General features: G+C 43.5%; 2 protein-coding genes across 3 annotated transcripts; one reads left to right on the top strand and one right to left on the bottom strand.

Annotated features, from left to right (window-relative positions):
* The first annotated feature begins 1,597 nt into the window (after nucleotides 1-1,597).
* LOC124262423 lies at nucleotides 1,598-4,203 on the top strand. The gene is made up of 2 exons (XM_046696911.1): nucleotides 1,598-2,194; nucleotides 2,749-4,203. The coding sequence occupies exons 1-2, from the start codon at nucleotides 1,742-1,744 to the stop codon at nucleotides 4,201-4,203; spliced, it is 1,908 nt and encodes a 635-aa protein (XP_046552867.1). The 5' UTR covers nucleotides 1,598-1,741.
* A 73-nt stretch (nucleotides 4,204-4,276) lies between these two features.
* LOC124262418 lies at nucleotides 4,277-11,108 on the bottom strand. 2 transcript variants are annotated; one of them, XM_046696905.1, is made up of 2 exons: nucleotides 10,001-11,108; nucleotides 4,277-4,872 (listed from the first exon to the last, which is right to left on the bottom strand). In XM_046696905.1, the coding sequence occupies exons 1-2, from the start codon at nucleotides 10,674-10,676 to the stop codon at nucleotides 4,862-4,864; spliced, it is 687 nt and encodes a 228-aa protein (XP_046552861.1). In that variant the 5' UTR covers nucleotides 10,677-11,108; the 3' UTR covers nucleotides 4,277-4,861. The 2 variants fall into 2 exon arrangements, with proteins under 2 accessions (XP_046552861.1, XP_046552860.1); XM_046696904.1 differs by lacking the exon at nucleotides 4,277-4,872 and adding an exon at nucleotides 6,081-6,387 and having other exon boundaries at nucleotides 10,001-11,104.
* Nucleotides 11,109-15,248: the final 4,140 nt, after the last annotated feature.

A 15,248-nucleotide genomic window follows, 5' to 3' on the forward strand; every position in this document is an offset into this window, starting at 1 on the left:
CCTCCCGTCCATATATACAAATTAATTGCAGCGAAACCGAAGTTATGATCATTATATTTTTTTATGAAAATGCAAATTACATGCAGATTAAATAACATGATTTTTCGTTTAATCCCGTGAAGATTCTCCTTAATGCCATTGATACCACTGATAACTTCTTTTCTTTCCCGGAAGTATTACACCAAGAATTGTGGAAATCTCGTTGTTGGCAGGTTGTATATTAAGCTCGGCGAAAAATTACGACAATTAAGTCACCGGTGTCAATCAAGTTTGAGTTGCTAGCGTACAAATACATATGAAAAACATCAAAATACCAACATAAATACAACAATATTATATTTATTTACTGGTCACAAGCAGACATGAGAACTCTACCGCACGGAGTAAAAACACATTCAATAATGTTAAAGATATAAACAGGCGTCAGTCAAAACCATCACGGTACTGGGAAAAGGGCGATGGCACAGCTTATATAAGGGAACAGGTCAAAATGGCCACGCGAAAAAATAGCCACACTGACCCTAGTCACAATGGCCACACAAAAAAAGCCAAAAATGGCCATACCAAAAAGTCAAAAAGGCCATTCATTATTTTTCCCTTAATTATAGATACTTTGAGATCGTTACTTATTAAATATTTTGAGATTTTTTTATCCTGTACTTTGAGATGTTGTTTTTTTATTCAATACTTTGAACTGTTTAATTACTCTCGCAATGTTTTCTTAATTAATAATTTTAGATGTTATTTCAATACCCTTTGATCATTGGGTAGTGTTTTGATGACAAGACTATATATGACTCAACTCAGTGCCATAATACTTTACTCTATAATGCTGGAAAGAACTTTACTGGATATCACTTCCCTCTTACATGACTGTTAAGTGTGTGAAGTGTACGAAGACAGTCCGGAAAAACCAGCATGCGTGATGGCTGTTAAACTGATTGAATGTGAGGAAATTAACGGTTACGAGAGTTATCGCCCTTACATTACAAGGGCTAAAGCTCCTTCCCAGCAAGTGAAAACGTTGTCACCCTCCCGGCAAGCTCAGCGAACTAAATAACGCTGCGAGGAGCTAAAGGGGCCATGACGCCATGCTTTGTCATGACTACGCTGCTCAATTGTCTCTTGAATGGATGGCTTTGGGCGAATCGTGTCTCGGGATGGGTCGTCATCTGTCTGTCAGATGTGAGACATTGAAGACCAGTAGAACCGTATTTCGTAATGGATCAGGTATGAGGCCAGCTGACAGTTGGTTTACAGATTACATCAGACGATTAGAACATATCTAACAATATAATGTGACCTTGTCCAGGCAGAATTTTTGTTATTGCTATTCATATCATCAAAAATAGAAAGGTTTGGCTTGTAAGCAGATTGTGAGGAAACGAACCCGTGTTTACGGCGTGACAAGCCAACACTGTAACCACCAGGCTACCCCACCATCTTGGAGAAACCCATGAGTATTGGTATTATACTGACACCCTAGAATCATAATCTGGGAGATTCAGAGATTCCAACACACGAACAAGACACTTTTATCCTGTGCTGCTGGAAACTATGGTGTGCTAGACGACGGAGCCAGGTATACACTCTTCTTATCAGGAGCTTTACTTATTTCAGGTGCAGAGAGGAGAGTATGAAACTAGATGACCTTGGTTCCAAGATCTTTAGAAAAGAATAAGCATCCGGGCATCGGTTGTCTTTCCTCCTCAGAACAGACTTGGAGCTGCAGGAACAAGCAATGGGCCCACAGTTCTATAAAGACACCAGTTTTGTGTCGGCAGAATCGTGGAGGGAGATAACCAGGTGGGGCATTGAGGCATCTAGGTGTGGAGTCGAGGCGTCAAGGTGGGGGATCCAGGAGTCAAGGTGGGGGATCCAGGAGTCAAGGTGGGGTAGCGAGGCAAGCGGAAACATCGAGTTGTCAAGACGGAGAACCGAGTCGTCAAGATGTGGAATCCAGGCTTCAAAGTGGGGTACTGCGTCGTCAAGGTGGGATAGCGAGGCAAGCAAAAACATCGACTTCTCAAGGTGGATTATTGAGTCATCGAGGTGGGGTAATGATCACCCCACATCCCCTACATCTCAAGCTGATGCATCTCCATCTCCACATACATCCCTCCCCACACAGGGTCGTCAGCAGCATCTCACACCTTCACGCCTTGCTTCATCAGCCCACGTGATGATCAAACAGGTAACGGATTTCGTGAACAAACGTGTGTATTAGATAGGATAATCATATACTTTATTATACCTTAGGAGATACTTTTCTGCAGTAATCATTTGAAGGCTTTAACCACAAGGCTAACCCACTGCCCCAAAGCAGCAGTAAACCCCTCCCTCTCGTCCCTCACTGACGCCATATTTATACCACCCGTGAACATCCGGGTTAGAATTGGTCTTCAGCAACCCATGCTTGCCGTAAGAGGCGACTAACGGGATCGGGTGGTCAGACTCGCTGACGTGGTTGACACGTGTCATCGTATCCCAATTGCGTAGATTGATGCCCATGCTGTTCACCGCTTGATTGTCTGGTCCAGACGAGATTATTTACCGCTGCCACAAAGCTGGAACACTGCTGAGTGTGGCGTTAAACAACCAACCGACCAACCAACCAAACCAACCATATTTATACCCTTCTTGCAGCTTCCAATTAGATGAATATGTCATCGTTTTATGCAACATGCAATATTGTATTCCCTGGATGTATACTAGCAATGTAACGTGATACAGTTGTATTGTTTGTAGGTTCCATTGTGTGGTCTGTCTGTGAAGCCCTCTCGAACTTCAGAATCTTCACATGAATACTTTGCTCACCACAAACCGATAAGAGCTGTGAGTGAAAAGTTGGAAGAGTCCAATAGTTCGAACATCGGCCATCCCAGGATGAATTGGAACATGGATTTGAAACTCATCACAAAAGGAGGAACAGTGCCTTACCAAGCAACGGGGCAAGTGTTATTTGAATCTGAGATTCATAATCAAGAAAATTCATATTTTGCTGTTGCCCGAGATAAACTGGAATTTGTGCCTTGTGAATCTGACCTAGATCTCATGCCAAGAGTTCCTGACATAGTCACACGTACAACCAGATCTAGCCTTGACCAAACATCAGACAACGTTGGATCTGCCATTGACATTACACCTGACGTAACTGCATCTGCCATAGACTTAAGAACAGTCACAACTAAATCTTCTCTTACGTCAGACACAGATGGATCTACCATTGACCTTACGTCAGGTACAGTTACATCTGCCATTGACCTTACGTCAGACACAGTTAGATCTGCCATTGACTTTACGTCAGGCACAGTTAGATCTACCATTGACCTTACGTCAGACACAGATGGATCTACCATTGACCTTACGTCAGACACAGATGGCTCTACCATTGACCTTACGTCAGACACAGATGGATCTGCCATTGACCTTACGTCAGACACAGATGGATCTACCATTGACCTTACATCAGACACAGATGGATCTACCATTGACCTTACGTCAGACACAGGAGTATCTACTACTGCCTTATCACCAGACATAGTTGAATCTACTGACCTAACTCTGAGTTTGCGTGGGTCTCATCTATCAGTGTTTTCGTCCCAATGCAAAATTGCAGGAACATTACCAAACCCCAAGAGAGATTCCAACGGTGGGCCACGATGTCGAAAAAGACCAGAAATAATTGCAACCCCTTTGTCCGGTTGTCCAACGTCTCGGGGAATGACGACACCACGTAGAGAAGCACGAGCAAGGCCGTGCGGCCCGCCGTCTGATGTGGAACTATCGGAAACCAAACATCCTCAGATCAAAATGGAAGGTGTCTGTCAACGTAAGAGAAAAGCTGTGGAACTGGAAAATCCACAGAACAAAACTCCGGTCACGAAAAGGCCTTTACAGTGTGGCAGAGTAAGTTCTAGGGCAAGGAAGTACATTAATGGAGGAAAAGAACACACTACTGTATGCTGTAAACAGTCTCTTGAACCACCCCCCGTACCGCGGATAGATCCAACCCGAGCAGCCAAATCCAGGAGGGCTATTGGTCAAGCCGTGAATAGGGCTAGTCCGACAATGTCAAGCGGGGATAGGTCCGATGCTGGGGGTGCTGCAGATGCGTGTCCGAGTGTGGTCAAGAGGAGACTCTTTGTTAAGGATCTCCCTTCTCCTGGGCACGAGGATCACAATCTGGTTCCATCAATTTAGACACATTTCGTTGACCTGTATTGCGTGCAACCAGATATACGATCAGTATTAAATAATGATAGATACAACGAGCTGGATAGTTAGAGTTTTTATTTGAACATGCCATGGACATTCTTTCAAGAATTAACAAGCTAGAAAAGAAACCATAACTAATATTAAATTATGTACATATATATGCACGCACTAAAAAATAAATATGTCACAAGCACAAAAATAAGCACAATGAAAAGTTCCACTCCCACAAAATGATAATACGAATGTCATGGACATTACTGAATCAACAAGCTGGAAAATATACCATAACTAACATTAAATCGTGTATATGTGCGTGCGTGCGTGCGTGCGTGCGTGTGGATAAATATATAAAATAATTCATATAATGTCACAAGTTGAATGAGCACAATGAAAAGTTCCGCTTCCACAGTCTGTTCAGACGGGAAAGAGAGTTTCACCACTAACTAAACCAAACGTAGTCATTTCAACTTGCGTACACGAATATGTTCACATCATTATTTTTATCGCGTCACATTCACATAAACTCCACTGCAGCGAGTAATGCACTAAAGGGGAAAGTTTCGCTGACTGCAACTGAGATGTATCACTGTTGGGAGCTTATGCCACACGGGAGACACTCGTGGCAGCACGTGAACAGAGAAAATTAGAAGTTACCTGAAGCAACATTTATTTATTAATTCATTTTAAAATGTTATCATAAGTCACATGGCCAAACTAGATTTTGTAGTACACAGACTGTGATAGGTAACACAAGGTTATTATATTGATAGCTGGTTCATGTATGAAATGTCGTTATCATGTTGAGAATGTATTGCAACATCAGCAACCACATTCTCCAAGCAATCAGTACACAGACATAGTGGAATAGGTATCTACTAACAGACCAGATGACGACTATGAAAACCAGTACAAATAATGTGTATATTATAGCGTGCATGTCCCTTCAACAGAGAGACGTGTGACAGACGATGGAATGGACAGAGTGAGTGAGTTTATATTTATCGTCACATCGGTAATATTTCAGCCATGTCGTGACGAGAACAGTTTATAATTATATTAAAGATCAATAAAGTTAGACATTAAACACCTGTTGACGAAGAACAGTAAAACTACTAGTGTATCACAGATATCCATTTAAAACTAGTAATTTAATCTAAAATATTGGAACTATAAATGACAATACAATATAAAAACAGGCTATAGATTGCCAACGACTGAAGGTTATGAATGGACAGACGGCAGAGGTCAATGGATGGATATGTATATAGAGAGAGATAGATGGAGATTGTTGAGTTGTTGGGTGTGTAGAAAGATAGCAGTTGGGTGGCTGACTGCTGTATTCCAGTTGTAACACGGCGGTTTGTAAATAATCGAGTGTGGACTGTACAATCCAGTGATTGGCATGATCAGCATCGATCTACGCTTTTGGAATACGAATATATCTGTCAACCTTGTCAGCGAACCTGACCATCCGATCTTACAAGTATGAGTTGATGAAGACCATTGCTGACCTGCATCTTCACGGGTAGATAGGTAGACAGATGTGGGGTGGATGGATGGATAGGTGATAGACAGGAAAGGATGGGTGGTAAAGAGTAGATGTGGATGCATAGATAGGTAGACGGGGATGGGTGGATGGATAGGTAGACGGGGATGGGTGGATGGATGGATAGGTGATAGACAGGAAAGGAAAGGTGGTAAAGAGTAGATGTGAATGGATAGATAGGTAGACGGGGATGGGTGGATGGATGGATAGGTGATAGACAGGAAAGGATGGGTGGTAAAGAGTAGATGTGAATGGATAGATAGGTAGACGGGGATGGGTGGATGGATAGTAATATAGTTGATGCATGGGAGGATAAAAAGACTGATAGGTAAAACCGCTAGATTAAAAAAACACCCACATAACAGCGTTTAGAGTCATGTTCGCAAACTTATATTCAGTAGGTGATGACAAGATATTAATGAAGTTACAATCTCCTGACACGTGGTCCACAAGTGTAAATAAACTAGAGCGCCCGCGTCTATCATAGACATATATACTAAATCCACGTCGGAGATGTCGTTGCCATATCGTGTTTTGGTGAAGTTGTCTGGGTTGTCGCTATCCACAAAGTGTATCTCGTCCTCAGAGGTCTTCCAAGTTGTCTGTCACTCTACCGTAAGTGCCTGGAGGATGGAGAAAGAGACGTTGCTGGCAACATGCTTCTAGGACGCCATGGTACCTTTTCACAAAACGATCTTAACTCTACGACTGTCGTAAGTCTATGTTAACTTTAGGAGTTACGATCAACTTAGCGCTACTATCGCTTTGTGAAAATGGAACCTGGTCATTAGTATAGGGATGAATGGGACTGTCAACATCATGGAAGGGAATAATTCGGGAATATGGCGTCCGTAGAAATAGTTGCGAAATAGGTTCATAACATTATGATGCACTCTTGTTTGAAATCTCTCCAGTTAACTTCTTCTATCCAGTCAACTCCATCACTCCAGTCAACTCTACCTCTCCAGTCACCTCCATCTCTCCAGTCAACTCAATCTCTACAGTCAACTCCATCTCTCCAGTCAACTCTACCTCTCAAATCAACCCCAGCTCTCCAGTCAAGTCTACATCTCCAGTCAACTCCATCTCTCCAGTCAACTCCATCTCTCCAGTCAACTCTACCTCTCAAATCAACTCTACCTCTCCAGTCACCTCCATCACTCCAGTCAACTCCATCTCTCCAGTCAACTCCATCTCTCCAGTCAACTCTACCTCTCAAATCAACTCCATCTCTCCTGTCAACTCCATCACTCCAGTCAACTCTACCTCTCCAGTCAACTCCATCTCTCCAGTCAACTCTACCTCTCCAATCAACTCCATCTCTCCAGTCAACTCCCCCTCTCCAGTCAACTCTATCTCTCCAGTCAACTCCCCCTCTCCAGTCAACTCCATCTCTCCAGTCAACTCTACCTCTCAAATCAACTCCATCTCTCCTGTCAACTCCATCGCTCCAGTCAACTCTACCTCTCCAATCAACTCCATCTCTCCAGTCAACTCCCCTCTCCAGTCAACTCTATCTCTCCAGTCAACTCCCCCTCTCCAGTCAACTCCATCTCTCCAGTCAACTCCATCTCTCCAGTCAACTCTACCTCTCAAATCAACTCCATCTCTCCTGTCAACTCCATCGCTCCAGTCAACTCTACCTCTCCAATCAACTCCATCTCTCCAGTCAACTCTACCTCTCAAATCAACCCCAGCTCTCCAGTCAAGTCTACATCTCCAGTCAACTCCATCTCTCCAGTCAACTCCATCTCTCCAGTCAACTCCATCTCTCCAGTCAACTCTACCTCTCAAATCAACCCCAGCTCTCCAGTCAAGTCTACATCTCCAGTCAACTTCATCTCTCCAGCCAATTCCATCTCTCCAGTCAACTCCATCTCTCCAGTCAACTCCATCTCTCCAGTCAACTCTACCTCTCAAATCAACTCCATCTCTCCTGTCAACTCCATCGCTCCAGTCAACTCTACCTCTCCAATCAACTCCATCTCTCCAGTCAACTCCCCCTCTCCAGTCAACTCTATCTCTCCAGTCAACTCCCCCTCTCCAGTCAACTCCATCTCTCCAGTCAACTCCCCCTCTCCAGTCAACTCCATCTCTGCAGCCAATTCCATCACTCCAGTCAACTGTACCTCTCCAGTCACCTCCATCTCTCCAATCAACTCCATCTCTCCACTCAACTCAACCTCTCCAGTCAACTGTACCTCTCCAGTCAACTTCATCTCTCCAGTCAACTCCATCACTCCAGTCAACTCCATCTCTCCAGTCACCTCCATCTCTCCAGTCAACTCCATCTCTCCAGTCAACTCCCCCTCTCCAGTCAACTCCATCTCTGCAGCCAATTCCATCACTCCAGTCAACTGTACCTCTCCAGTCACCTCCATCTCTCCAATCAACTCCATCTCTCCACTCAACTCAACCTCTCCAGTCAACTGTACCTCTCCAGTCAACTTCATCTCTCCAGTCAACTCCATCACTCCAGTCAACTCCATCTCTCCAGTCAACTCCATCTCTCCAGTCAACTCGACCTCTCCAGTCAACTCCCCCTCTCCAGTCAACTCCATCTCTCCAGTCAACTCCATCTCTCCAGTCAACTCCACCTCTCCAGTCAACTCCACCTCTCCAGTCAACTCCCTCTCTCCAGTCAACTCCCCTCTCCAGTCAACTCCATCTCTCCAGTCAACTCTACCTCTCCAGTCACCTCCATCTCTCCAGTCAACTCCATCTCTCCAGTCAACTGTACCTCTCCAGTCAACTCTACCTCTCCAGTCAACTGTACCTCTCCAGTCAACTCCATCTCTCCAGTCAACTCAACCTCTCCAGTCAACTCTACCTCTCAAGTCAACTTCATCTCTCCAGTCAACTCCATCTCTCCAGTCAACTCTACCTCTCAAATCAACTCCATCTCTGCAGCCAATTCCATCACTCCAGTCAACTCCATCTCTCCAGTCAACTGTACCTCTCCAGTCACCTCCATCTCTCCAATCAACTTCATCTCTCCACTCAACTCAACCTCTCCAGTCAACTGTACCTCTCCAGTCAACTGTACCTCTCCAGTCAACTTCATCTCTCCAGTCAACTCCATCACTCCAGTCAACTCCATCTCTCCAGTCACCTCCATCTCTCCAGTCAACTCCATCTCTCCAGTCAACTCCCCCTCTCCAGTCAACTCCATCTCTCCAGTCAACTCCCCCTCTCCAGTCAACTCCATCTCTCCAGTCAACTCCATCTCTCCAGTCAACTCTACCTCTCCAGTCACCTCCATCACTCCAGTCAACTCCATCTCTCCAGTCAACTCTACCTCTCCAGTCAACTCTACCTCTCCAGTCAACTGTACCTCTCCAGTCAACTCCATCTCTCCACTCAACTCAACCTCTCCAGTCAACTCTACCTCTCCAGTCAACTGTACCTCTCCAGTCAACTTCATCTCTCCAGTCAACTCCATCACTCCAGTCAACTCCATCTCTCCAGTCACCTCCATCTCTCCAGTCAACTCCCCTCTCCAGTCAACTCCATCTCTCCAGTCAACTCCCTCTCCAGTCAACTCCATCTCTCCAGTCAACTCCCCCTCTCCAGTCAACTCCATCTCCAGTCAACTCCATCTCTCCAGTCAACTCTACCTCTCCAGTCACCTCCATCAGTCCAGTCAACTCCATCTCTCCAGTCAACTCTACCTCTCCACTCAACTCAACCTCTCCAGTCAACTGTACCTCTCCAGTCAACTCCATCTCTCCAGTCAACTCCATCTCTCCAGTCAACTCCATCTCTCCAGTCAACTCCCCCTCTCCAGTCAACTCCCCTCTCCAGTCGACTCCATCTCTCCAGTCAACTCTACCTCTCCAGTCACCTCCAGCACTCCAGTCAACTCCATCTCTCCAGTCGACTCCACCTCTCCAGTCAACTCTACCTCTCCAGTCAACTCTACCTCTCCAGTCAACTCCATCTCTCCAGTCAACTCTACCTCTCCAGTCAACTCTACCTCTCCAGTCAACTCTACCTCTCCAGTCAACTCCATCTCTCCAGTCAACTCTACCTCTCCAGTCAACTCTACTTCTCCAGTCAACTCCATCTCTCCAGTCAACTCCATCTCTCCAGTCAACTCCATCTCTCCAGTCAACTCTACCTCTCCAGTCAACTCTACCTCTCCAGCCACCTCCATCTCTCTAGTCAACTCCATCTCCCCAGTCAAGTCTACCTGTCCAGTCAAACTCCATTATCAAGCATGAAATTGTAACTTACCTTCCACGTAAAACAGTCTGTTTCGCAGTATTTCCCATCTTGTAGAAGGGTCGAGCTGCTGGAAAGCCTCAGTGCTTCGTGTTGGTTTCACATTACATTCGACATTTTCGACATAGTTATATGAACACCACTTTTCGCTATACAGGCATTTTACTAACTTATCCATACACATTTTTCTCACTTCGACTAGTTTATGTTTATCTGCCAACACGAAATATCTCATTAAACGTTCCTTATTCTCTGATTGGTTGTAGTTTTCATTCGTTATTGTTGACTGTTGAGATGAATAACTCAGCTGGGGCACCGCTTCTACAATAATGGTTTCACATGCCTGTTGCAAATACAACAGCTTGTACTTCGCAGCCAATGGAAGCAGGTACTCCACGTTGTCTTTATTAACAACGTTGACGTTCCTGAAGTTGGGGTAGATGGAGGTCAGCATGTCCACGATGTGGTCAACTGGTCCCACCAACTTGGCCACAGCTTTGTTGGTTTCGCCTGGAGGAGAGTTTGGGTCTGGGCGTGGCTGGAATTCACTGGCCAGTGTCGAGGTCATCAGAGAGATTATGACCAGGTCCACGTGAAGCTCGTGGTCTTCCACCTGTATGACGGCGTCCGAGGTCTTATTCCCCTCCGTGAAAAACGTTTTCGCTTCTTTCAAACGATCCTCGGCCATTTTATGTTGTAAGTAAGGGTGAACTCTTTCAGAGTTTTGTCTCTAATTTGCTGGTGCTCTTGAATCCAGTGAGTTCTGGAAATCAAAATATTCTAAGGTGGACAAATCACCTTACACCAGTTCCGAGAAACGCCCCTTTTCCTGGAAATGTACCACGTGCACTACCGATGTCACCAATTGGTTGATCAGACAGGAAGTCGAAGTATTATTTGTGATCATGCAATGATCAATGATCGTTTAGTTAAAATTCCATTTACTCCTTTACAGCCGTTTACAACTGGACAACAGATACATACCGTCGTCATGGCCACAATCATTTACGTCATGTCTATCGACACGGACTGTGTGTAGCCGTACGGAGGATATGCTGTGAATGCAGACAAATAACTTGCGCATATGTTGTCAGTGTAGTCACACAATAGCAAAGGGAGACAACTGTACAGACGTTCAGGCTTGCATACACCTGATGGTATACAGGGCCTTTCATATTGACCCAGGGGAAATTCCCCGAACTCACTTTGTGAAGTCAGATGGGTGCGTCAACATACAAGCACTAACTGTTTTTTTTCTTCATCGTCTTTGTAGGTTTTAATTTGTTCACGATGGGGTGTACTTAACATAAAAGGGAAAATGCATTAAGTTGTGACACAAGTCGGGTTTGTAACCCTAAATTAATCAACTAAACTCTCCCTTGCGAAATCTGCTGCAAATGTCTAGGATTTGAACCAAAGACAGGATCCTAACTTTCCAAAGGGACACAACTCTGTACAGTGATATGTAGTATCTATCACCTCTGCACAATGTCACAACGCTTTGAAGTTTGGGTGTTATTTTAGCACATGGCTAATCTCCCGTGACGTGGTATGACAAGGCTGGTGGTTGATGGAAGTGAACACATCACACACGGAAGCCGACCGTGTCAAAACATGATCAAAACAACCATAATGATGGACACATTTAAGTACATGGGGATATTTAATGAGAAGTGTCGCGGGTCCTGGCCGATGATTAATCGGACTGAGGCGTAGTTAATTAAAATCTGTTTATTCTGTAAAATACACATGGACATCAATATAATATGATGTATGGCCGAGGGGTGTATCAACTCACTTCGGCCGTGGCGTGACATGAAGTGGCAAATATCAAGATTGCACGAATTTTACCATTTATAAAATGGTCTTTATAGCATTTTATGAAATATTGCACTTTGAATATTATGAGCAAATTAAAGGAAGCAGACATCACTCACACTTACTTACGTGCTGGTGCCAGTGTTTAATTAGTAATTTCGTGCAACGCGATGCCTTATTATAGAAATATAATAGATATTATAAATACTATGATATCGCTCACCTTTACCATAATACGTTTAGAGGATGACAAAGAAAGTAGACAGAAAAGGTACATACTTGAAAAATACACATGAACATCAATAGAATATGATGTATGGCCGAGGGGTGTATCAACTCACCTCGGCCGTGGCGTGACATGAAATATGAAGATGCCTACGTCACGGAACAGGTAATGCACGAGATGTCACGGAACAGGTAATGCACGAGATACTACTGGCATTACAACCAGAGTAAGAGTGATAGAAGAAGCGCTCGTAAATGAGCAGAGAGGAATAACGTAAGAGATACGCAAATGTATAGGGAAATACATCCGGCGACATCCTCCCCTCCTTTGAGAAATGTTGTCCTCAACATTTAAATGCGGCAATACATTAAAACTGAACAAAACACAAACTTATACAACTAGTTACACCTTGAGCGCACAAAATGACAACTCATACAAACACTTCAAAATCCAAGGTACAAGCCACCGCTGGAAAAGTATCAACCAACCTAACCTCTTCAGCTGACGAACATGATAGTGTACTCAATTTCATTTATCCATAGCGTCTTATTTCTGCTACGAGGTCCGCGCCCACCCAAGCCAAGCCCACACTCCGGCACAGCGATGACTTAACACTACCACAGGCTAATTTGCATATCACGTGACCGGACTTTTCTCTTGTTTGTAATCAAACGCGCATATTCATTATTCATAATAAGAAGAGACTGGACTCACGAAAGCTCTTCGGCGCTCTCTTCATAATGTCTTACATTGTTACATATATATTCTTCCACAACTGCGACAGTTAGGTCTATGACAGTACATATTTAGATATCAAACTGGCTGCATCGTTTGCTCTCCGTCGGCTTCGATGACTGCACGTGGAACCGTACAACCTATGTAAACAAAGGATCGCTACGCAAATCGAAATAGTGTTACATGTTTTTGGATATTTTCTCAGTGAAACTAAACCATTCTATTAAAGATGTTTAGTTAGATGTGTAGACTCGTCAAAAAAAAAAGAAATCTGTACATTATATTAAATGGACATTGCAAGATGTGACGAATCGTAATATTTTTTCTAGCCTGTGGCAGAGGTACTATGCTGGCTTGCCGCATGGAACTCTCCACTAAATGTAAACAAAGCAGTCCAACCTGTCCCGTACAAGGTCAAGGCCACTCACCCCTGCCAGCTCACTCGAAGCTTTCAACCTACAGCCACGGCCCCCGCCTTCTTCGCTCCCACCTTAACCTCCACCCCAACCCCCCAACATCTTAACCCCTTTTTCGTTCTTTATAAGCCTCCTTATTTAAACTATGCAGCTTACCTGCACCCATATACATGTCCCACTATGCTATACCTCTTTACAAATTTCCCTCTCCCCATCCCTCCCCACCCACTTTCCTGGCCCCCTTTACACTTAACTGTTAGTTATAACTCTATCTCTCATTCATTAACAATCACCACTGTTTTTCTCCTCTTTTCCCTTCATAACTTCGGCTTTTTATTTATTTTCCTCCCATGTTTCTTAAACGTTTTCTATTTCAAAATTCCACATAGGTTAACGCCCCATCATATATATTTTTGGGGGTATGGTGGTTTATCCCTTATTATTAACTTATTAATTATTAATCTAGCTCCCACCTACCCCGTCGGCGACATTGCCAACAGCCAGAAGACTACGTAAAACCTTAAATCATCATCATCATAGTGTACATTCAATTTCTGAATGGCTAATGCTCATTTGAACATAAGTTTATTCCTACATCTCGTGGTGGTAGTTATTTATGTGTCGCTGGATTCAAATATAGAGTCAACAAGAGGAAACGAGACTGGAATTCCTGGAAATGCACAGAGAAGGACTGTAATGCAACAGTGTCAACCATGAATGGCATTGTCACCATGGTGAATGATAACCACACTCATCTAAACGTCTAGACGACTACATCACCCACTTCTGGGTGGAAGGTGATCTCCACAGATCGCAGTGGAAGGTTGGCATTCCCGCATGAAACGCACCGTCAGCAAAGCTCACCCCAAGATTTTTTAACTCATCACGTTCCTGTCCAGAGAGCAGGCCAACACTGAACGCAATTTGGGTGCAATATGCTGGAGACCAAGACAACCCACGAAGAAGAAGAAATACCGAGACCTGGAACTGAAACACCAGCTTCAAAATGGAATGGTAACTGTTAGACAGTTTGCTGATTCAGCGTCTCATCTGTTACATCTTTGATAAATTTATAATGAACTTGTTTAAATGTGTACGTATTTTGTAAAATTTTGTAATGTTTTGTAAATTTTTGTTATCTAACTATTTATAATACCTGTAAAAGGTAGCATGTTGTAACATGATTAAATATAATCAGTCTATATAGTCCTGGACCAAAGGTAGGTTTGGACCAAAGGTCGACGTCCTGAGCCCTAACCCTGACAGACTACCCACTAAAGCTAACGTCACCAACTATGGCTTAATTAAAGGGGGGTTGGACTTCACATCACCAGCTGTGGTGAGGGACTGGCTTACCAATAAAGTTTCATAAAATCATTGTTGTTAAACCCCTCCGACCATATATACGTAGTAATTACAGAGAAACCGACGTTAGGATCAATATATATATTTTATGAAATTCCAACTTACATGCAGATGGCAAGATTAAATTTGCATGATTTTTGTTTTAACCTCGTTAAGATTCTCATTGATACCACTAACTTCTTTTCTCTCCCGGAAGTGTATTACACCACGAATTAAGGAAATCTGGTTGTTGGCAGGCTGTATATAGAGCTCGGCGATAAATTACGACAATTAAGTCACCGGTACTCAATCAATTTTGAGTTGCTAGCAGTGTTTGCCCTTAACCCTGGAAAGCTGCAGGCACTAAGGACCATAAAAGAAGTTCTGATCAGACTGTGTAGGCCCAGTATTTTAGCTTCAATATAAGTAATTCCTAGCAAACAAAACATTCGACAACAATTACTAACAATTTGAGTTAACTCCAGTGACTGACAGGTCATTGCATTGCATTCGGATAACTTGTTTGAAATTAACAGATCGAGATAAAAACTAGAAATTACTGAAGGATATTTTCTGAAAAATAATATAAAAAACAACAAAACACCAACATAAATAGAACAATATTATATTTACTTACTGGTCAAAAGCAGACATCAGAACTCCACTGCACGGAGTAAAAACACATCCAATAATGTTAATGATATAAACAGGCATCAGTCAA

Source organism: Haliotis rubra, unplaced genomic scaffold (assembly GCF_003918875.1).
Source record: "Haliotis rubra isolate DU_JTF1 unplaced genomic scaffold, ASM391887v1 Scf838, whole genome shotgun sequence".
Taxonomy (NCBI): domain Eukaryota; kingdom Metazoa; phylum Mollusca; class Gastropoda; order Lepetellida; family Haliotidae; genus Haliotis; species Haliotis rubra.

What these genes read in the sequence shown, in the direction of transcription:
- LOC124262423 (XM_046696911.1), top strand. Translation starts at nt 1,742, where the DNA reads ATGGGCCCACAGTTCTATAAAGACACCAGTTTTGTGTCGGCAGAATCG. An exon ending in CCCACGTGATGATCAAACAG is followed by an intron (nt 2,195 to 2,748) that starts GTAACGGATTTC and finishes TATTGTTTGTAG; the next exon opens with GTTCCATTGTGTGGTCTGTC.
- LOC124262418 (XM_046696904.1), bottom strand. Translation starts at nt 10,676, where the DNA reads ATGGCCGAGGATCGTTTGAAAGAAGCGAAAACGTTTTTCACGGAGGGG. An exon ending in CAGACTGTTTTACGTGGAAG is followed by an intron (nt 6,388 to 10,000) that starts GTAAGTTACAAT and finishes TCCATCCTCCAG; the next exon opens with GCACTTACGGTAGAGTGACA.